Raw genomic sequence first — 23,700 nt, 5'->3', positions numbered from 1 at the left:
GGATAATGAGAGAAGTGGGCAATTATGGTCAAAGTTGGGTATTCCTGTGGGTTTTGAGATTGCAGCAGAATTAATTGCCATCATTTTGGTCATAAATAGGAAGTTAATCACCAACTTAAATCCGGGGAATTGCTGAAGAAATATTGTTTTTCACATCTGAACTATAGCTTTATCTCCTATTAAGAGAGTAGGACTTGGAATGACAGAGAACAAGAAAATGATACCAAGAAAGAAGCTTGCCACACTTTTGTGACATTATTCTGGTTCTTCCCAAGGCAAGGCATTTCTCAAGTGTAGATTCCAGCAATAATGGACTGGTGTGGGAGCAGAGAAGTAATGATTATACTTGTTGATGCAGCTGAACTTCTTGAGAATATGCCAAATAAAAGACATTTACTCAACAATCTTTTTTGAATTTTGAAATAATATTGTAACCCCCCCATCTAACCCTGTGTTATTTTTGGTTTTTGCAACCTGAGCATGCCTTTGTTATAGGGGGAAAGTTGTTTACCTATCATACTGTCTAATGGAATACAGTTAACAGAGCCATCTGTCCAGGGTTATATATTTCATTTATGGTATATACAGAAAACACACAACTCATGCACATTAATTTGTGTTCATTCAACTTTATATGCTTAGCATAGATAGATGATAGATCGATAGATGATAGATTGATGATAGATCGCTAGATTGATGAATTGATCAATGACAGATAGATAGACAGACAGGTGATAGATAAGGAGTGGCAAGGAGGTAGGCATCCAAGGAGGTAGCCATCTGTCCAGGGTTATATCTTTCATTTACGATATATACAGAAAACCCACAACTCATGCACATTAATTTGTGTTCATTCAACTTTATATGCTTAGCATAGATAGATAGATGATAGATCGATAGATCAATGATAGATTGATTGATCAATGATAGATAGATAGATGACAGACAGACAGACAGACAGACAGACAGATAGATAGATGATAGATAAGGAGTGGCAAGGAGGTAGGCGTCCAAGAAACAATATTGACATTTTGACAATTTAAAATTTTGGTTTCGGTGCAATCCCTGGAATGTAACTCCTACATAAGTTGTGGGCCTACTGTATTTCAATGTAGCAGTTTCAGTGGTACAGACCGTAGTGGTTTTCTGGTCAAGTTTGACTTTAAACCGGCCTTTAGTTTGCGTCCAGGGCAGTACATAGGGTAGCTGCTGAAAATAAGATTCTCACAAACTATTGCATAAAGACACAAATCATTCATTCTTTTCTTCTTATTAGCTGTTCCTTGTTGTTCAGCTCAGGTCTCAAAATGATAATGTAGAATTTGGGGGAAAAGATACAACCCAACAAGCCAGCACTGGAGGCTAAAATGGAGAAGATCTCCACAGCAACCATGTATTTCCCCTTGGTGCTCAGGTAGGTTGGAGCAAAGGACAACCAAACACTACAAAACACTAACATGCTAAAAGTGATAAACTTGGCTTCGTTGAAACTGTCAGGTAACTTCCTGGCAAGGAAAGCCACAATGAAACTGATAATGGCCAAGAAGCCCATATAGCCAATAACAGAGTAAAACAGAGTCACAGACCCCTCATTACATTCCAATATAATCTCATCTGTTACAGAGTGCATGTCCACATCTGGGAATGGGGGAGAGGTTGCCAGCCAAATAGTACAAATGCCTACTTGAGTAACAGAGCAGGAAAGAACAATGGTGTTGGCCAATCCCTTCCCCACCCATCTCCTCATCCTGGATCCAGGTTTGGTGGCCATGAATGCAAGAACCACAGTGATGGTTTTTGCCAAGACACAAGAAACGGCCACAGAGAAGACACTTCCAAAAACTGTTTGTCGCAGGAGACACGTCACCTTCTCAGGTCGGCCAATGAACTGTAAAGCACAAAGGAAGCAGAGCAAGAGGGAGATGAGGAGGGTGTAGGTGAGGTTGCGGTTGTTGGCTTTGACAATGGGAGTGTTGTGGTGCTTTATAAACATTCCTAGGATCAGAACTGTAATCAAAGCAAAGGACAGAGAAAAACAAGCTAAATTGATCCCTAATGGTTCTTCAAAAGACAAGAAGGTTACAGTCTTGGGAATACAGAAATCCTGGTTTTTGTTTGGATATTTCCCATCTGTGCATTTCTGGCAGTCGTTCATATCTGAAAAATGAAAAGGTTTTGTCTTACGCCATTAATCTCAAAAGAACATGCCAAAATCCTTCCTCCAGGACCAATAAAAATTATGTATTCAAGTTACAGGATAATTTTTAATGCTGATACTCTGCAAATTGCCAGCACCTGGGTATTTAAATCTGGGGATTTTAAAGTCATTTAAATAGATATACAGTAAGTCCACATAATGCGGGAGGCAGTGGAAGACAGGAGTGCCTGGCGTGCTGTGGTCCATGGGGTCACGAAGAGTCGGACACGACTAAACGACTAAACAAAAAGTCCACATAATCACACAACACCGATCTTGAAAGACCTACATTGGCTCCCAGTACGTTTCCGAGCACAATTCAAAGTGTTGGTGCTGACCTTTAAAGCCCTAAACGGCCTCGGTCCAGTATACCTGAAGGAGCGTCTCCAACCCCATCGTTCTGCCTGGACACTGAGGTCCAGCTCTGAGGGCCTTCTGGCAATTCCCTCCCTGTGAGAAGTGAGGTTACAGGGAACCAGGCAGATGGCCTTCTCAGTAGTGGCACCTGCTCTGTGGAACGCCCTCCCATCAGATGACAAGGAAACAAACAACATCTGAAGGCAGCCCTGTTTAGGGAAGTTTTTAATGTTTGACAGGCTATTGTATTTTAATATTTTGTGGGAAGCCGCCCAGAGTGTTTGGGGAAACCCAGCCAGATGGGGTATAAATAAATAAATAAATTATTATTATTATTATTATTATTATTATTATTATTATTATTATTATTATTATTATTATTACTGGTTTAGGCATAAGGATGTGATCGTAGAGCCCTGATAATGGTGACAGGAGTCCACTCATTATTAAACCTTCAACAAAAATTGACTGCATCAGTGTATTGGACACACAGCATGCTGGGTATACCTGACCTCAAGGTATTTTTTAAAAAAATGTTTAATATTGTAGCAGCTATATAAAAGCAGCTATATAAAATATGTGCCATTAACATACCTATAATTATTTATATAGCTGCTACAATACTAAACATGTATACAATATTGCCAATAATGATTGTACAACTGAGCAAGAATAATCTGTTGTGAATTACTGGTAACAATGAGTATTCAGATCTTGCAAGCATAACATACGCTGCCTGAGCAACCTACACACATGTAGGTGGACAAAACAGTTGCATTAAGCATATTGTTGCTGCAATTTTCTGTCATTGCATCAGTTGCAAAGATGACACCCTTCTCTTTTCTCAGTGTCAGCAGTGCTAGACGCTACTACTTCTGAGGGTGCCTCACTTGAAGTCCCAGGGAAAGTAGCTTTGTTTCTAGACTCAACCCAGTGCTTGATTTTGGGATCACAGAGGAGTATTATTTAATCTGCATTATTGAGTGAAGCTGTGCATTCCATCCCTGTGCAGAAGTGGATTATTCTGCATCTATGCAAACTGATGTGCACATGGGCAAGAGGTGGTCCAAAGATGGTCTTCTTTATTAACAGTTTACAGTAGGGACCAGAGGAGAATGACCACTGGGAGGAGTGCAGAGAGAAGAAAGACCATGGTGCATCTGTAGCAACAAAACCAGACTCCTCCATCTGCCCCACCTGCAGTAAAACATGTCTCTCCTGTATCAGTTTCAACAGCAACAGCAGGCACTGCAGCTCTTCAATGGTCTGCTCTCAACCCTTTCATTGTCTCCTAAGACAGATGTATGACATCAACAACAGTTGCTGCTTGGAGCGCCAAGAAAAACCCATGCCCCATGGGTTGCTCTATGTCAGGGATGGCCAACTCCGAAGAGACTGCATTCTACTCACAGAGTTAAAAAACTGACAGTGATCTACCCCCTTTTTTGGGGGTTAAGGTCAAAGTTGTTGAGCTTTTTGTTAGGAAGGAGGAAGGCCTATTTTTCAGGGAAGAGGTAAAATGTTGAGCTTTTTTTTAGGGGAGCCACAGTTGTTAAAGCTTCTTTGGGGGAGTCAATGATCTACCAGTGATCTACTGCAGACATCTGTTGGACATGCCTGCTCTATGGCATAATATGCATAGTATATGCACATATTTCATTTCAAACTGAATTGAATCCCCCCCCCAAAAAAACTAGTTCACACCATCACTGGCTGCTCAAGTGCCACTAGATTCGGAAACCGCCCCCCCCACCATTTACTGTGTTTTTGGAAATGTATGTGGAAACCACCTGCTCTTATGTGGCCACATCACCTTTAATTCTGTTATCATAAAGAATGATGTCCACCATATATAGCAATACTTATGTCCCAAAGTGCAGAAGAGTAATAACCTCACACCACTCTTCTTTTTTTATAGCAGTTCTGTATACCTATTGCTCTGGATTATATTTGGTCTACTTGGTAAACCAGTAGAATATATTTTTTACCCTTCTGCTCTGAAATCTTCCCTTCTGGACATGGGATGCAATCATAGCAGCAGAATGGCTCCCCCTCTTTCACCTTCTTGCTGGACCCAGGGTGGCAACTCTCGGTACATATGGAAAGAGGCTGAGTCTAATCCAAATATGAAAGAGGAGAACAATGTTCAGAATGAAGAGCTTGGAATCCTTAAGTTTCCAGGAATTTGCCATATGCTTCCGAAGTGACAAGACTATTTAGTAATGTATGAATGGGCTCAAAGCTACCACCATTTTCTTTTTCTACAAACAATTAATACGGTACAGTGTTGTAAAAACTGAACAGATTTCTATAAATTTGGTTGCAATTTTGCTTCCTACACAGTAGTATGATTTTGCTATTGTTGCCATGTTTTTAAAAAGAATAATTCAGAGTTGGAGTATCTCTTTTGTCCCCCCCTTTTTTTTACAAGACAGTTGTTTTGTTCACTGCCATTTTCCTCCAAATTGACTCTTGTTTGAATGCATACACTGGGCACAGTATTTTCAACAAAAAACAACATCCTATTGAAAATATTGGTCACATGGTGGCAACAAACCCCATAGTAAATATTTTCAATGTAATAAAAACAATAAAAAAAACAATCTATTACAAAGGAATAGGAGAGGGGAATGCAGAAAACAGAGGTGAAACAACAGAATATATATAGTGTGGGAAATGGTATATTGAATATCATACCAGAGACTATAATTAAATTGACAGTTTTCACAATTATTATTGGAGGGAGTCCTTCAAGAAGATCTGATGAGTTTCTTTTAAATTACTTCTAAAGGGGAAGTATGGGCTATTATTTCATTATCTGCTTCTCTCAACAAGTGTAGATGAAGCAGCAGGTACCACCCCTTCACACAAGGAAATATTCAACCTGCACCCACCTGATCAACTCTCCCTCGCTTGATTTCCCCAGCCATGATGGGAAGGGTTTGAGAGCATGTAGTCAGACACATTCCTGCAAGCACCCTGTTCACATAAATAGGCCATAAAAGGTAAAGGGGCCCCTAACTGTTAGGCCCAGTTGCGGACGACTCTGGGGTTGTGGCACTCATCTCGCTTTACTGGCCGAGGGAGCCGGCGTACAGCTTCCAGGTCATGTGGCCAGCATGACTCTGGTGAACCAGAGCAGTGCACGGAAATGCTGTTTACCTTCCCACCAGAGCGGTACCTATTTATCTACTTGCACTTTGACATGCTTTTGAACAGCAGGAGCTGGTACCGAGCAATGGGAGCTCACCCCGTCATGGGGATTCAAACTGCCAACCTTCTGATCAGCAAGGCCTAGGCTCAGTGGTTTAGGCCACAGCGCCACCCGCCAGCCGTAAATTGTGCTTTGGGCTGAACACTGCCCAAAGAAATTTAATGCATACATTAGAAGTGAATGTTCACTCAACATTTGAATACTTCCTTGTCTGCTAAAAATTGTACCATACCTGGTTAAACCAGTTGTGCCATGTTATGGCATCATCTCTGATAGTGAATGCTTGGTCTGCAATGCTCCCAACTTTCACAAGATGAAAGGACTGATTTGAGGGCAGAATCCAGTTGACAATATCCAATCCAGCTACTACCTCTCCATTCTTATTAAAGAATACTTTGTCCCCCACACTGTTGTTAAATGAAACAGCTCTGAGAATGTGATGGAGCTAAATTGAAAGAGAAAAGGCAAGATATAGAAAGGACTGCATTGGGATCTTTCGGATTAAGGTTCAATGGCAGCAAAACAACTTTGCATATTTGCGTGGGGAAAGAGTTATGGAAGACACGCCCATTCTCGATGACAAAGAGATTACATGAAGGACTTGTACATGAATCTGCAAAAATCAGTACAATGTACATATAGTAAATTAACAAACCACAAACATTAAAACAGAATAGCAGATTGACATAGGGACTATTATATCCTGTCAATATGGAAGGAAGAATAAAATGTTAGCACAGTATACCTGAAGGAGCGTCTCCACCTCCATCGCTCTGCCCGGACACTGAGGTCCAGTGCCGAGGGCCTTCTGGCGGTTCCCTCACTGCGAGAAGCCAAGTTACAGGGAACCAGGCAGAGGGCTTTCTTGGTAGTGGCACCCGCTCTGTGGAACGCCCTCCCACCAGATGTCAAAGAAAGAAACAACTACCAGACTTTTAGAAGACATCTGAAGGCAGCCCTGTTTAGGGAAGCTTTTAATCTTTAAGAAATTGGTGTATTCTAATATTTCTGTTGGAAGCCACCCAGAGTGTCTGGGGAAACCCAGCCAGATGGGCGTGGTATAAATAATATATTATTATTATTATTATTATTATTATTATTATTATTATTATTATTATTATTATTATTATAGAATTGGGAGAGAAAAGAAAAACATCCAATATACAGTGTGATGCCAAATGAAGGATTTTGAATCCAGTACCTGCCAGAGCTGTTGAATTTGAAACTTTGGTCCTCTTTCATCCACCATTCCTCTCCGTTTGGGTACAGATGAGGACATGTCATGTAACGCATGGGCCACAGCATAGACAGCATTGTAGATGCTGTAGCTGTGACCAGTCATGGATAATTCAAAATAAGTTCCAGGAAGGCTCTCCATCTTCTCCTGCCCTGTACAAATATCTCCATTTATATTGTCCACAACAGTATTTGGAAACTCACATCCAAATGCCTGTTTCCAGAATGCTGTAATAAAACCATCTTCTGTTCTGCTGAATGGGATTCTGCTTGCAACAAATTGGGGGAAACTAGGTATATTACTGGCGTGAATTTTGAAGGACAGAGTGCCATGGAATAAATCTGTCTCCCAGTTCCTTTGATAGGCCAGTGAAGTGAATTCCACTTGTGCTGTCGTTATCCACACTGTACCTTTTGGTTTATTTCTCATGTGTTCGAATCCTGATATAAATGGAAGCCATCTGAACATTGTCATGGAATAAGATTCTCCATAGGCCACCACAACGTTGGCTTTGCTACTCATCACTTTATCATGTATTTTTGCCCCCTGATTTATGATGCCATTAGTTTCAGAGACAAAACCATAACCAGGGATTCTTTCTAGGAAGGCAAAACACACACCATTCTTGGAAAACAGGGGAACTACAATTTGCACAAATGTGTCACCATTGTCATTATCCATAACAACTAGCCCAATCCACGTCCATCTAAAATGCAGCAGCAAAGAGAGAATCCCCATGTACTGTTGGCCTTCCTGAGGTGCCATCTGGTAGAAGGAAAGTCCTGGGGTCTTATCATTCATCACTGGAGCAGAACCATATATGAGCTAAGTAGATATTAATAATGGGGGAGAAAGACAATAATAAACATGCCACTTGCAAGCATTGAAAGGAATGCACTTTAAATTAATAGTTATAACTATCCTCCAAGATAAGTGAATGTCGTTATTTGCATGATAGAGATAGGAATCTAATATTTAGGGAGCAGGAGGCAGCCTATGGTCATCTAGTGAGTTCAAGGTTGGGCAGAGAACTGCATTAGACTCCAGTGATAGAACAGATGTTGGAGAAATGTAGAGACCCAAATGAAAGGGTTATCCAGGAAGGGGACGGGGGAAGGTGTTAGACTTCACAAGTACATTTTACATGGGATGGGTATTGATAGTGGAGGATAAGAAAGCCTCCTCACTGCCACACATGATTCTCTGAAGCATGTCTTAACACCACAGTTGCCTTGCTGGAGATGTTGCTCTTTGGGGGAAACTCAGGTGCCACATTTTTCTCTTCTGCGCTTTAAAAAAAATAGGGAAGAGAAGGTGATCTGCTGAAATTTAAAAGCACATTTCCTATGACCATTGAGATCTGGGATAAAATAGCCTCCTCACCTGCACACATAATTCTGGGAACCTCTGTTTTTTTGGAACTGTAGGGGAAGGGCTGTAGCTAATAATAATAATAATAATAATAATAATAATAATAATAATAATAATAATAAATTTATTATTTATACCTTGCCCATCTAGCTGGGTTTCCCCAGCCACTCTGGGCAGCTCCCAGCAGAATATTAAACAGAATAAAACTTCAAACATAAAAAACTTCCCTATACAGGGCTGCCTTCAGATGTCTTCTAAAATACAGGTAGTTGTTTATTTCCTTGACATCTGGTGAGAGGGCGTTCCACATGGTGGGTGCCACCACTGAGAAGGCCCTCTGCCTGGTTCCATGTAACCACACTTCTTGCAGGGAAGGAACCACCAGAAGGCCCTTGGCGCTGGACCTTAGTGTTCGGGCTGAATGCTGGGGGTGGAGAAGCTCTTTCAGGTATACTGGGCCGAGGCCATTTAGGGCTTTAAAGGTCAGCCCCAACACTTTGAATTGTGCTCGGAAACATACTGGGAGCCAATGTAGGTCTTTCAGGACCGGTGTTATGTGGTCTTGGTGGTCACCAGTCTTGCTGCCACATTCTGGATTATTTGAAGTTTTCAGGTCACCTTCAAAGGTAGCCCCATGTAGAGCTCATTGCAGTAGTCCAAGCGGGAGATAACTAGAGCATGCACCACTCTGGTGAGAGTTCGTGAGCAGGTAGGGTCACAGCCTGCATTCCAGATAGAGCCCTGGACACAGAATTGACCTGAGCCTCCATGGATGGCTGTGAGTCCAAAATGACTCCCAGGCTGTGCACCTGGTCCTTCAGGGGCATAGTTACCCCATTCAGGACCAGGGAGTCCTCCATATCCCCCGCCCCCTGTTCCCCTAAAAGAGTACTTCTGTCTTGTCAGCATTCAATCTCAATCTGTTAGCCACACCTCAAAAGAGGGAAAGGGAAAATTATAATTTATCAACACAGTCCTATCCATGTCTAATCAGAACTGAGCCCCATGAGATAAGTAGGATTTGATAAAGGTAAAGGTAAAGGACGCCTGGATGGTTAAATCCAGTCCATTTGATAAAGAAAAAAAAACCAGACTCCCCTCCCTTATTTTATAGCCAAGGGGGCAGGCATTTTGTTTGTTAAACATACACAGGTTCAGTTTGGCTTTCAGTGTGGACCTAGGTATGTAGATAAAAAGTTCATTGGTATCAGATCATCTGAGTTTCAGCAGGAACCAAGCTATATAGGAAATGAATGTCCATGAAGACTGTTTCTCGTAGCCAGCACAAGACAGTCATAAATAAATATCTATATGAAAGCAGAAATAAAAATGAAGTCAGTAGAAGCCTATACTCCACTAAAAACATACCTGTGGAATCTTATAGATATCCAAGATGGTTGCAATGTAAAGGGAGATTTCGGAGTCCAGTCCTCCAATGACTGCTGTCAGGCTATTCTGGACACCACACCTGTAATTGGGAACAAACCTGTCTGGATTTGATGTAATTACCAAAGTAGCATGATAGGTCCACTTTGCACTTAAATAGCTGTCATAGATGTGGAAACCCAAGGTGACATTGGGTAAGAGCTCTGAGTTTTCATTGATTTCCTTCACCGCATACTCCAAGGCCAGAATGTGTTGGTAGTTCTTAGGCACAATGCTAGAATGAGAGACGAATACTGTATCAGAAGGGTTTCCCTTATGCAGATAAAGAAAGAAATGACTGGAATAAAGGAGTGGATGTGGAAGGACAAAGAAATGTAAGAAAGAAGAAGTAAGGTAGCTTTGAAAAGTGTGACTACGGTATTCTTTTAACATGTGGAGTAAAGGGAGCTTCTTTTCTTCAGTGTTCTCTTTATCATCTTAAGATTTTCTACACCCCAAAGGAACAAGACAGTGTTCTGCAGCTCCAATAATTTCTTATATTCTGATTATCCTGGGGGAATAAAGCAAGATTATTTTTTTTAAAAAGTCCTTACACAAGCTCTTCTGTCGAAGCTGGAGGGGGTTCTTTGTTGAAGATGAATGAGTTGGAAACCAAGCGAGCCTGAGAAGCAATGCCACCAAGGATAAGGCTTCCGGACTTATGATACTTTTGAGGTGGCAGGTGGGGATGATGGTCCCTGCATTGAACACTGTGAATGTCACATACCACATGAGGAAGAAGTACCAGCAGCAAGAGCACTGCAACTGTCATCACAAAAGTGAGCAGAAATCTTGACTCTACAGTTCCCCTCTATTTTCTTTAGCAACACTTTTCTTTAGCAAATAAGCACTGTCATTAGACTCTCCATAATTACATACCGGTATATCTGACTTGAATGGTAGATTCAAGATTTGAATATTGCAAGAACTTAGTCTGATAGGTCTGATTCTTATTCTATATAATGTGAAGCATGCAGAATCACCACCTGTTCCTAGCCCCCCTCCCTAGCTCTAAATGACTACTGGCTCTGCTTATGTATGATATCCTCCACAGCCTTCATTATTACTGTAGCTAGTGTCCACTGAAACTGTGCACTGGGGTTTTGAGAAGCTTCAGAATTAAATACAGTTATTTTGATAATGAAGGTAATTATTGCCAAAACTAGAATTGCCCTGTGGAATCACTAAAGAAAATTTATTTGTTACATATTCTGAAGAGATGTTTTCTCTTTTACTGAGTTAGAAAACAAGGGGCAGTAGGTCTTGGAATGACTAAGAAAAGAAGTTCAGAAATAGAGTATGAGTGTGGATCTGTTACTAAGGGCATGCATGTTTTCTTTTCTTTATGGAGCTATTACCACAGGAATCCATTTTAGGAAGATTGCTCCAGAACTGAAGCAACTGAAAGAGAATTGGTTTTGGTACTGAGAGTGAAGCACGAAACAAGATTTTGTGTTAACAGTTTGGAAGAAAGAACTTTAAAAGGACAACACACCAATATTTTATTGTTTTATGATGGCATTATATATTTAAGAGGGGTTATTGCTTTATTTATGTATGTATGTGTTTGTATGTATGTGAGTTACATGCCATTTGCCTCTGCAGCCTCTGCAGCAGTTCTTTCAGAGCCTCTAAATAAAGAGCCTAGAGTGAATATCCACTTTGCACTGAGATAGCTGTCAAATGTGGTCAAAGATGATACTTATTTTCCATAGAAGCCTTTAGCCTCATGGAACACCAAGGAGGTAGATTTGTGCCCATAGTGAAATTGCTGGTGAAAGTTCCCATTGGTTGGAATTTTCAAGCTGGGGAAAATAGCCACAATGACATTACAGTGGTACCTTGGTTTACAAACACAAATGGTTCCGGAAGTCTGTACTTAACCTGAAGTGAACTTTCCCATTGAAAGTAATGGAAAGTGGATTAATCCGTTCCAGACAGGTTCGCGGAGTACTTAAACTGAAAATACTCAAACCGATGCGTACCTAAACCGAGGTATGACTGTAGTCTCCTTTGGACTGGAACACCCATGCCCACCCACCCACCCACCCACCCACACTTTTGGATACAAGATACTATCCCAGGACAGGGATTTCCAGTGTGTGACTCATTTGATTTCATTACAATTAAAAATTCAGAATAAATTGACACTTATATTGACCCTTAACCTGAACACTACAAGAAAACTGACAATGTCCAAGAAGCCCATGTAGCCAAGAACAGAGTAAACCAGAGTCAAAGACCCCCTCATTACATTCCAATACAATTTCTTCAGTCATTGAATGCCTGTCAGCATCTGGGAATGAGGGAGGGGTTGCCAGCCAAACAGTACAAATGCCTGCTTGAATAACAGAGCAGAAAAAGAAAATTGGAGTTAGCCTGTCTTTTCCCCACCCACTTCCTCATCCTGAATCCTGGCATGATGGCCATGAATGCAAAAACCACTGTGATGGGTCCCCCCCAATACACAAGAAACAGCGACAAAGAATACAATTCATACCTACATCTATAGTTTTATTTAAAAATTTCACAATACAGTAGATAACAGCTACAAAAATTACAAGCAGAACAAGTAGAATAGAGTCCTCTCCTAGAGGCAGTTCTCAGCCCCCACCAGCTAAAGAGGGTAGCAGTCGCTCCCAGCAATCATCCTTTTCCCTCCCAGCCTCTCACCGTGGAGGACATTCAGACAACTGCTGAACAATATCATAACATTCAGTCCATGTTAACATTCATCTTCCCCACTTTCTGTTAGACAATATTTATTTTAATTCAAAGTGTCTCAGAATAATTTATTTATCTTCCCCATGAAAAGTCCAAGAGGGATTCCCAATTTGTTATTATAATTGGTAATTAACTTTACCTCCATTTATTCCCATCACTATTCCTATGTATTGAGTAATAATAAATTCTTCCATCCATATCCGCATTAAAATTTCTCCACTGTGATCACATATAGGATTAATATTCCATATTTTCCCTCATTATATACCCTTTTATTCATGCCCAGTTCTGTACAGTATGTTCAGATTCCATTTCCTGCCGTTTCCATTTTCCGCTGTGTTTATGATAGTATTCTGATCTCCTCCTCTAGGTCCTTACATTTTTGGTTTTCTTTCCAGTCTTTCCAGTCTCTTTCCAGAGGCAAGGTTCCTGAGAAGGTGGTTGCTGTCCAGATCCAGGCTTTCTTGGATGAGATCAGTTTTTTTAATGCATTTCAATCAGGGTTTAGGTTTAGCTTCACTTTTGGCACAGAAAATTACCTTGGCCACCCTGCACGGGAATCTTTGTTAAAAGAGAGACAGAGCTCATTTCAAAGTGGTGTTTTGGAGCTATAAAGCCTTACATGGCTCAGGGCCCCAGTACCTCAAGGATTGCCTCTGATCATATGATTTATAATCAGAAGCCTTTCTCCATGTGTCTCCTGAGGAAAACACAGAGGGTGGCAATATGAGTGTGGGCCTTCTCAGTGATAGGTCTCTTTTTATGGAATGCATGTTGGGAAGCATGCCTGGCACAGTGGCGCTATCACTGTTTGTTGTTAGGCAGCAGGCCAGAACATTTCTGTTTCTATAGGCCTTCGGAAGGCAGTGAGTTATGGTGTGTGTGTGCACACGCACATTTTTAAAAACAGTTTGTTGGTTCATCCACACTTCTGTCTGCCCTGCTTCTTTATCCTGGGAAAGCCTGAGTTTTCTGCAGATTGCTGTTCCGATTTAGCGCGAAACAGTGGGTTTTCCGCAGGAAAGCTATGGGGAGTTTTGTAGATGAGACTAACATAAGAAAACTGCCGAGAAGTTATGATTATCATTTACAAATAGTCAACTTCATATGCACACATGTCATGAATGCGCACGAGTACACACAAACAGACATACTTATTGATTATAACCTATATCAAATACATTATTTATTTATTTATTTATTTATTCATTTTTTAATTCTTATTAGCTGTTTCCTGCTATTTAGCTCAGGTCTCAACAAAATAATATAGCATTTGGGGGCAAAGATGCAACTCAGCAATCCAGCACCAGAGGCTAAGATAGAGAAGATCTCCACAGCAACCATGTATTTCCCCTTGGCACTCACGTAGGATGGAATAAAAGACAACCAAACACTGCAAAAGACCAACATGCTGAAAGTGATGAGCTTGGCTTCATTGAAACTGTCTGGCAACTTCCTGGCAAGAAAAGCTACAGTGAAACTCACAATTGCCAGGAAGCCCATGTAGCCAAGAACACAGTAAAACATAGTCACAGACCCCTCGTTACATTCTAGTATAATAAGTTCAGTCATTGAGTGCATGTCAATGTCTAGGAATGGGGGAGATGTTGCCAGCCAGACAATACATATGCCTATTTGAAGAAGGGAGCATGAAAAAACAATGGAACTGGTCACTCCTTTCCCCACCCACTTCCTCATTCTGGATCCTGGTTTGGTGGTCATGAAAGCCAGAACCACAGTGATGGTTTTTGCCAGCACACAGGAAAGAACAACTGAGAAGATGATTCCAAAAGCAGTTTGCCGAAGGAGACACGTCACATTCTCAGGTTGGCCAATGAACAATAATGCACAAAGGAAGCAGAGCAGAAGGTTGATGAGGAGAATGTAGGTGAGGATTCGGTTGTTGGCTTTGACAATGGGTGTGTTGTGGTTCTTCAGAAATGTTAGCAATACCAGTGCTGTGATCAAAGCAAAGAAAAGAGCAAGGAAGGCTAAACTGATGCCCAAAGGTTCTGCATAAGACAAGAAGTTTATGTCCTTGGGAATACACACATCTTGGTTCTCGCTAGGATAATTTTCATCTGAGCATTTATTGCAGTCATTCATATCTGGAAAAAAAAGGATGTGACCTGATGATCTGAGCTAATATATTTGTCATCAATTTCAACAGCATGCTGTGACTTCTCTCCTTACACAGATCCTTTGAAATAAGATTAAACAGTCAATGTGGTGTGAAGGGGTGAGTATGACGTCTTAAGCATTACATGGATCTAAAGTAGCATCTGACTGGGATGAAGAATGCAGCAATGAAAATGATGTCATAAGCTTTCTGGGATCAAAAACATATGCTAAATGTGGTAGTAATGTTATTCTCTAGGAAACAGCAATAGCTGTTTCAATAATCATTAAATAACTAAAACATTAAAAAAATTAGCACTTGGAGCTGCATAATTTAATGTGCATATTCCTCTGGATTACAGCCATTATGCATTATAATTCAGTAGTCTTTGTGTTTGATCCAGGCTAATTTAAGTAGGCTTACATGTACAGTACAGTATTTGAGAGCAATTTGTCAGACATGACTTAATTTAAATACCATCAAGTTTATTATTACAGCCATAGGCCCATAGCTATGTAACAATACAGCATTCATCATACAACTAACAAAACAATTAAGGAGCAAACAAATTAATTAAAATTGAGATTAAGATTAATTCAATTAAAACATCCAAATTCAATAAAATCCAAATCATCCAAACCATAATTCAGCTTCTACCAAATAAAATTGTAAACCAAATAAAATTGTAACAATTTAAATACCATTTATTCCTTTTATCTTTTTTTTGCTTCCTTCAATTTGATTATTTCTTGATCCAGTCCTGCCAACTTTTCATCAATTTGATCTGTTTGTTCCCTGCTTTCATTTTCTATGTCGTATTTCTGTGGTCCATCATCTGGCTCATTTCCTTTATTTTCTACATCTTCATCAAATATTATTCTGACCATTTTTAATTGTTCAGCCATCAACTGCTGAACAATATCAGCAGTTATTGGTTACTCCAAAAGTACCTTTACTATACTGGATATTTTCAATAATCTGGTTATTATTAGCCTTTCAGTCCTCCTTAATGCATCCTCCATAGGATCAAAGTCCTGAGCTTCCTCAACAGTGACTGTTATCTCAAACCAAATTATTTTTCCTCACGGTTTACAATAACCACACCACTTACCATATATTTCAAAGGAAACTAAATACAACTAACTCTTACCCTCTTTGTTTGAAATCTTCCCCTCTGGACATGGGATGCAATTGTAGCAGCAATATGGCTCCCCCTCCTTCACTTTCTTGCTAGATCCAGGTTGACAACTCACAGTACATACAGAATGAGGCTGAGTCTAATACATAAAGACCAGAATAATGATAAGAAGAACAATGATTAATTCGGGAATGCTTCTGGTTGTGGGCCATTTTGTATGGGGAGAGGGAGAATTACCTGGTATGATGTACCAGACATTGATAAAGCAACTTTACTTGGGCATTAGGAGAAAGTGCTGATAATATCACAAATCTATTTATTTCAACTAGACAAAGCATTTCCACACACTAAACACTTGTAAGAATTACTTTTGGGGACTGATATTGAGGTTTTTTGGGTAGTACTCTATATGATCAAGGTCACAAACTACAGTACAAGAAAGCAAGCACAATATAATTGTACACATATAACCCTTTAACACCTCAGGACTGCAATTCCTCAGGGACTGCCTCTCTCCATATGAACCTGTGATTGGCCAACCTTTTTGTATCAATCCAAACACATTAATAGACATTAAACTTCTTTCAATGAAAAACCAGTTTTTCATAGGTGTGTGTGTGATTGTCAAATTAAAGAAGTTTTAGAGGTCAAAGAAGTTTTAGAGGTCAAAGAAGTTTTAGAGGTCAAATGATCAGTGCTCATTTAGAATAAGAATTCTTCAAAATAGCTGACACAAGGGTCCTACCTGGTTAAACCAGCTGTGCCACATTATGGCATCTTCATCAATGATAAAAGCTTTGCCTGGAGGAGCCTGTGAATCCATCCTTCCAACCCTCACTCTAGTAAGAGAGTGGTTGGATGAAATAATCCAGTTGACAACATCCAAGCCAAACGCTACCTCACCATTTTCACTGAAGGAGACCTCATCCCCTGCAGTGTTGTTAAAGGAGACACTTCTCAGAAAGTAGTGGAGCTAGACAGAAAGAAGATGAAAGGAGCCATTCATAGAAAACTGCACTTTGATCTTTCATACAATGATCAGATGTAGGGATGGTAAACTTGTTGCTCTGAAGGGATATTGACACAAAGGAAAACATTAAAGCCTCATCTAATAATGAGCAAAGTCCCACACTAATGGTGGATGGCAAGAGAGGGCTTGTCCTCACTTCCACTTATTCCATACCTAGAAATCACAGACTAGAGTGGTCTTCTGCTTGCCCCATGCTTTCTAGTCGAGAGTGGTGATACTTGCTGTGAGAAAGGGTTTGGAGGATGTGGCGCTCTTAAAAGAATATTGCAGGTGTCTCTGGCCATTATTACTGTCTCCTGGTTGTGATTAGAATGGCATCACATAAAAGCTTTGATCAACTCGAATAAAATATTGTGGGGACCAAGGTAAGCCCCACCCCACATAATCGATCACATGATGCAGTGCACACACACTATTTGAATGGGAATGCTCATAAACTTTGTGGGGCCCCAGTCACCTCACATATTTTATTGTGGGGACCAAAACTCCACAACCCTAGGAGTTGGCTCCTGTGGTTCAACTCTTTACCTTCCAGAACGGTTGGCTCCAATTCTTCTGTTTCCTTCCGTGCACCAGCCCTCTGTGTCTAAGCCTACCTGGAGACATCGCATGTAAAGCATGGGCCACAGCATAAACAGCATTGTAGATACTATAGCTATGACCTGTCATGCTCATTTCAAAAAAATCCGCAGGAAGGCTCTCCAGCTTCTCTTCCCCAGTGCAAATATCCCCTTCCATTTTATTATTCATGGAATCTGGGAATTCACAGCCAAAGGCCTGTTGCCAGAAGTCCTTGATAAAACCATCTCCATCTGTAATGGATGGATTTCGGCTCTTGACATATTGATGAAATCCTTCTAGGTCATTCAAATGAATTGCAAATGATAAGGTGCCATTGAACATATCTAAATTCAAATTCCTTTGAATGGTATATGCAATGAACATCATCTGGGTTGTTGTTATCCATACTATTCCTTTTACATTCATAGCCACTTGTGTAATGTCTTTTAAATATGGAAGCCACCTAAAAAATGCCATTGAGTAAGATTCTCCATAGAGCACCACGACGTTAGCTTTGCTAGCCATTATTTCATCATGTACTTTTGCCCCTTGTTCAACAATATTATATAATTTACTGGCAAAACTAACTTTTGGGATTCTTCCTAGAAAAGCAAAGCAGATACCACTCTTTGTAAACATAGGGAGTACAGTTTGAACAAATCTTTCTCCGTTGTCGTTATCCATCACAAGGACCCCAATCCATGTCCATCTGAAATGCAGAAGCAAAGATAGGATCCCTGCAAACTGTTGGTGTTCCTGGGGGGCCATCTGGTAGAAGAAATATCCTGGGATTTTATCACTCATCACTGGAGCAGGCCCATATGTGAGCTAAAGAGAGATCAGAGAAAGGTGATATAGATCCTATCATTTATAGCAGATTCAACTATTTACAGCCACTCACACACATTATTTCAGGAATTGTTTTCTAGTCTGATATCCAATTTAGTTAATCTCTCAGAGATTAGCAGGTGATTAACAGGATTTAAGTTTCAGTGAATAGAGATAATGCTGGTAAAATTTCGATCTTTATACCCCTTTCTTCATAACTCAGGTTGGGAATCTTTCTTACTGCAAAGAAAATGAGAGCTTTGCTATTTAGGGGGTGCTGAAGCTTTTCTGATGTTGGCTCCATTTTTTTAAGGCAATATCTGGTGGTTGCCACATGAATGAAGCAGAAGGGTCGGCCCTGAATTCAGTAGAACTGGAGTCTAATGTGTGTTGGGCAACTCCCCAAACAAATCTCTTTGTTACAGGTAGGTAGCCGTGTTGGTCTGAGTCGAAGCAAAATAAAAAAAAATTCCTTCAGTAGCACCTTAAAGACCAACTAAGTTTTTATTTTGGTATGAGCTTTCATGTGCATGCACACTTCTTCAGATACACTTGAAACAGAAGAGTCAGACCCTTATGTATATACAGAGGGTGGGTGGGTGGGTGGGAATGGGTGATGGGCTGATGGGAGTGGTAAACCTGTAGATGGCTGTTAACGACTGCTGATGACTGCAATTGGTCCTGCGGGGAAAAAGCAAGGGCTGAGTCGCTAAAGAAAGCTTGATCATGCATAATGAGATGAGAATCCAATGTCTTTGTTCATCCCAGGTGGCTCCATGGTTTTAAGCTTGGTAATGAGTTCCAATTCAGCAACTTCTCTTTCCAGTCTGTTCCTGAAAATTTTCTGTAATAAAACAGCTGCTTTGAGATCTTGTATAGAATGTCCTGGGAGATTGAAGTGTTCTCCTACTGGTTTCTCTGTCTTGTGGTTCCTGATGTCAGATTTATGTCCATTTATCCTTTGGTGTAGGGTTTGGCCTGTTTGTCCAATATAGAGAGCTGAAGGGCACTGTTGGCATTTGATGGCATACACAATGTTAGAAGATGAGCAATTAAATAGTCCTGAGATGGTATGTTGGATGTTGTTGGGGCCAGTAATGATGTTGTCCGGGTGTATGTGGCAGCAAAATTGGCATCTGGGTTTATTGCAGGCTCTGGTACCAGTGTCCATGTTAAGTCTGGTGGTTGCATAGCTGCCAAGTTTTCCCTTTTCTCGCGAGGAAGCCTATTCAGCATAATGGAAAATCCCTTAAAAAAAGGGATAACTTGGCAGCTATGGGTGGTTGTATTATTGTGGATGAGGAGTTGTTTAAGATTGGGTGGCTGTCTGTAGGCAATGAAAGGTCTTCCTCCCAGAGCTTGAGAAAGGGAGCTGTCATTGTCCAGGAGAGGCTGTAGATCTCTGATGATGCGTTGTACTGTTTTAACTTGGGAGCTGTATGTGATGACTAGTGGTGTTCTGTTATTTTCTCTTTTGGGTCTGTCTTGCAGCAGGTTCTCTCTAGGTATCAGTCTGACTCTGTTGATCTGTTGTTTAACTTCATCAGGTGGATATTTTAGTTCTAAAAAGGTTTGCTGTAGATCTCTTAGGTGAGATTCTCTGTCTGTAGAGTTGGAACAGATGCGGTTGTAACGTAGGTCCTGGCTGTATACGATGGATTGTTTGGTATGTTTGGGATGGTAGCTAGAAGCATGTAGATATGCTTGTCAGTCAGTTGGTTTTCTGTATAAGGTGGTGTCTATACGTCCATCCTGTATTTTTATAGTAGTGTCCAAAAAATGTATTTCATTGTTCTCCCTCTCGCTTCCTATCACCACTCCCCTTCATGTTATGAAATCAGGGCAGCTGGAGAGATATATTAGAAGTGCATTCTTGGCACCTGCAACCACTCTAGCTCGGTAGTTTTTAAAAAGCAAATTACATATTTGGGTAGGTGGGAGGAGATCTGAATCAGAAAAGTGACATACTGTATAATTGGTAGGGGTTGTTTAACCCTATCATTGCACTGTGTTCCCATTCCAAAATTAATGCACACCAAAATCTTGCATTGGGGAAAAACAAAGCAAAGGAAAGCAAGATGCCAAGTTTAGATTGGGACCATAGTGGATATGTATGTGCAAGGAGTTAAAGCCTCCCTACCCTTCAAACCAAGGAACTGATCCAGATTAGCTGCCACAAGTGCAAATTACATCAGAATGTCTATCATATTTACCTAGAAAGCTAATCATGCAATTTCTATTCATGTAGTTGTTATCCTGACTGATTTGGATCTCACATGTATCTTAAGTTACCCTATTTTTGGTGGGTTATGTCAGGGAAAGTCACGGTACATTTTATAATGTGGGGTTCATTCCTAGACCTAGATATGTTCAGTCTGGGACTGGAATCAACTCAGAAATGCAGAATTTATTCAGAAGATACACCAGTGATTATTATAAGGTATTCAACATGAAAAACATGAAACAAAACACATTAACTTGGAGCATAAAAATTCTGAATAAGATGCTTATGGGAACATGGTCTGTGACACTGCAGAGGTGGTGTAAATTTTCAAATCCATGGCTACTTATATAAATTTTAATATCAAAAATAATTTATCTCTCTACTTTGCCCCAAAGGAGCCTAGGATACAAAACCCACAAACAGTAAAACACCTAAAAAAAGTTCTAAAAACAATTCCAATACAGATGCTGGCAGCGTAACATCTACTGAAAAGGTTTGTGTGATGAGGATTGCCTTAGGCACTGAAACGGCAACAGGGACTGTTTCTGCCTAATGTTTAATGCTCCTTCAGGGGAAGAATAACCTGAACCAAAGCAGGCAATAGATCAATTATCTGGACTTGGGGACCCCTCCCCAAGGTGCCTCCATCTCGCTAGGATTCAGAATCAGCTTGTTAGCCCTCATCTAGTGCACCATTGAGTCTGGGCTTGCACAATATCTAATGATTTAATATTGCAGTGAAATAGCTTACTGATGACTTCAAGCCTAAAGCTCCCAATGGCAACACTCAATGGCTTCATAGAGGTGTTAAATGACATGCTGCGTTTGATGGTGCCCTGTGGCACCCCTCACAGATTGAGAAGGACCACATGGTTAATGATATGAAAGGTCATTGAGAAATCAAGTCAGTCACAGTCTCCTATCAACTCCCCATAAATATCATCCATCAGGACAACCAAAGATGACTCAGTTCCATAACCTGACCTGAACCCAGATTGAAACTGGTCAAGATAATTGTTTTTATGGAACAGTACTTGCAACTGTTGCACATCAAACCTTTCAATCAGCTTCCTTAAAATGTGATTTGTGCAACTTTGAGCTGTTTGTAACAAACCAATGAACATCAAAAACTGTCTTATATTAAAGACCAACTAGCAGTTTGAGTTCTGTATACCAATTATATTTTACGAACTTCCTGTTCCCAATCCCATTTTCTTCCCTCATTTATGAACTTAGGGCTTTTCTTAATCTGGGTATAAGAATGAAATAACAAGTTTTGATCAGATTATTCCTAATGCATCCATTTTGCTTCCAATGCACAAAATAAAATCTCAAGGAATAAAAGATGTATGGAAAGAGTATTGGATTCTCATGGAGAAGTGTTCTACCTGTGGAATCTTATAGATATGTGAGATGGTTGCCACATGAAGGGAGATCTCGGTGTCAAGTCCCCCAATGACAGCTGTCAGATTATTCTGGATACCACATATATAATTTGGGGCAAATTTCTCCAGTGTGGATAAAAGCAGCATTGTGGCATGATAGGTCTTCCTTGCATTATCATTGCTGTCATAGATGTGGAAGCCTAAGGTGTAGTTGGGTAAGATGTGAGGGTTTTCGTTGATCTCCTTTACTGCAAATGCCAAGGCCAGGATGTGCTGGTAACACTTAGGCATCACCCTAGAACAAGAGTTGCAATCCTTATCAAAATGATATAGGTATTTCATACTGCTATGTCCCTTACATTTAAACTCAGAATTTAAACATTTCAGTCTTATGTGGCCCACACAAGGACCATAAAATGAAGCTTTCCTATTAATTCTACCTGTTGCAGAAAGATTATAAGAATGAACCGCTCAAAGGTACACAAATTTCAGGCACATAAATACACATTCCTCCCAATAAAGTGCTATTCATTCCCCCATGGAGCAACAGGATTTTTTTTCAATCAGTAATCTATTAATTGCCTTAATTTAACAGCACAATCCTCTGTATCTTCAGTCAGAAATGGATTTGAAGGGAGTTATTCTCAAATAAGTGTGTATAGGTTTGTAGCCTCAGCAGGTGTTCTGAGGCTGCTGTTCTAGGACTGTTCATTCCAGTAACAAAATAACAAATAATAATAATAATAATAATAATAATAATAATAATAATAATAATAAGTTCTTACACAAGCTCTTCATACAACTCCGGTGGGGCTTGTTCAGTGAAGGTTGCTGGACTGGAGAGGAAGCCACCATGAGAAGCAATGCCGCCAATGATAAAATCTCCTGACTGATGGAACTTATGAAGTGGCTGATGTATATACTGAACCCTGCAATTTTCTATGTGGACCTGACATAACTTTGGTGTAAATATTGCTAGCAGCAAGACACCAAAAAAGACCATCTTCCATATAAGGGCACATCTACATTCTACCACATATTCATCTAATCTCTTCCACAGCACTGCCATCATATTATATTATATTACATTGCAACTGTCTAACCTGAAAGGTAGTTTGGTTTTGGGAGAGGTGGGAATCTAGCACATCCAGAATCACAGAATTGTACCCCTTACCATTTGTTCATGTTCATGGATATATTTATGACATCCTCCACCAGCTATTTTTGTGTTTTTCCAGGGCCACTGAAAGTACACCAAGGATTTGTGAGGCAGCAGAGTTAATTACAGACCTTTTGATCATCAAACAGGAAGGTAATTATTAAGACAAAATGCTGGGTTCCCTGGACAATAGCTGGAGAATATTTATAACTCTCATTTTAAATCTCCTTTCCTTAGATTATATGGGAATAGTAGTGGAGAGGGGAATTTTGAAGTTAGGAACTCATCATAACAGCCCCGGCAGCCAAAGGAGACTCTAAAACAGGCATCCCCAAACTTCGGCCCTCCAGATGTTTTGGACTACAATTCCCATCTTCCCCGACCACTGGTCCTGTTAGCTAGGGATCATGGGAGTTGTAGGCCAAAACATCTGGAGGGCCGCAGTTTGGGGATGCCTGCTCTAAAATGTAAAGTGCTGTACAGTATATACGTAGCATGTTGGAATTAGGCCATGGAAATCTGGGTTCAGATCTGTGTTCAGACACATGGCATGACAGCAATTCTATGTTATTTGAGAGAGAGTTCCATTGAACTCTGGACTTACGGTATTAACTCAGCATAGTTTTACTTTAAGAAAAGATATTCAGTGAGCTAAAAGAAAACCTTTTGCTTTTAATTAAAAGGACAAAAAGAGGGAGGAGACTGGGAGGAGGAGGTGTCAGACGTCAAAG

General features: G+C 40.4%; 2 protein-coding genes across 2 annotated transcripts; both read right to left on the bottom strand.

Annotated features, from left to right (window-relative positions):
• Positions 1-1,255: 1,255 nt before the first annotated feature.
• Positions 1,256-10,573, bottom strand: LOC118095476 (vomeronasal type-2 receptor 26-like). The gene is made up of 6 exons (XM_035136727.1): positions 10,356-10,573; positions 9,745-10,036; positions 6,970-7,830; positions 6,001-6,213; positions 4,543-4,669; positions 1,256-2,157 (listed from the first exon to the last, which is right to left on the bottom strand). Exons 1-6 carry the CDS (start codon positions 10,571-10,573, stop codon positions 1,256-1,258), a joined length of 2,613 nt encoding a protein of 870 aa, XP_034992618.1.
• A 3,158-nt stretch (positions 10,574-13,731) lies between these two features.
• On the bottom strand, positions 13,732-22,813 carry LOC118095475 (vomeronasal type-2 receptor 26-like). Its single transcript, XM_035136726.2, has 5 exons — positions 22,596-22,813; positions 21,814-22,105; positions 16,528-16,755; positions 15,795-15,921; positions 13,732-14,483 (listed from the first exon to the last, which is right to left on the bottom strand). Exons 1-5 carry the CDS (start codon positions 22,811-22,813, stop codon positions 13,732-13,734), a joined length of 1,617 nt encoding a protein of 538 aa, XP_034992617.2.
• Positions 22,814-23,700: the final 887 nt, after the last annotated feature.

The sequence above is a fragment of the Zootoca vivipara genome, chromosome 13 (assembly GCF_963506605.1).
Source record: "Zootoca vivipara chromosome 13, rZooViv1.1, whole genome shotgun sequence".
NCBI lineage: Eukaryota > Metazoa > Chordata > Lepidosauria > Squamata > Lacertidae > Zootoca > Zootoca vivipara.
The sequence above is the reverse complement of the archived record's forward strand: the minus strand, read 5'-3'. Positions and strand labels throughout refer to the sequence as shown.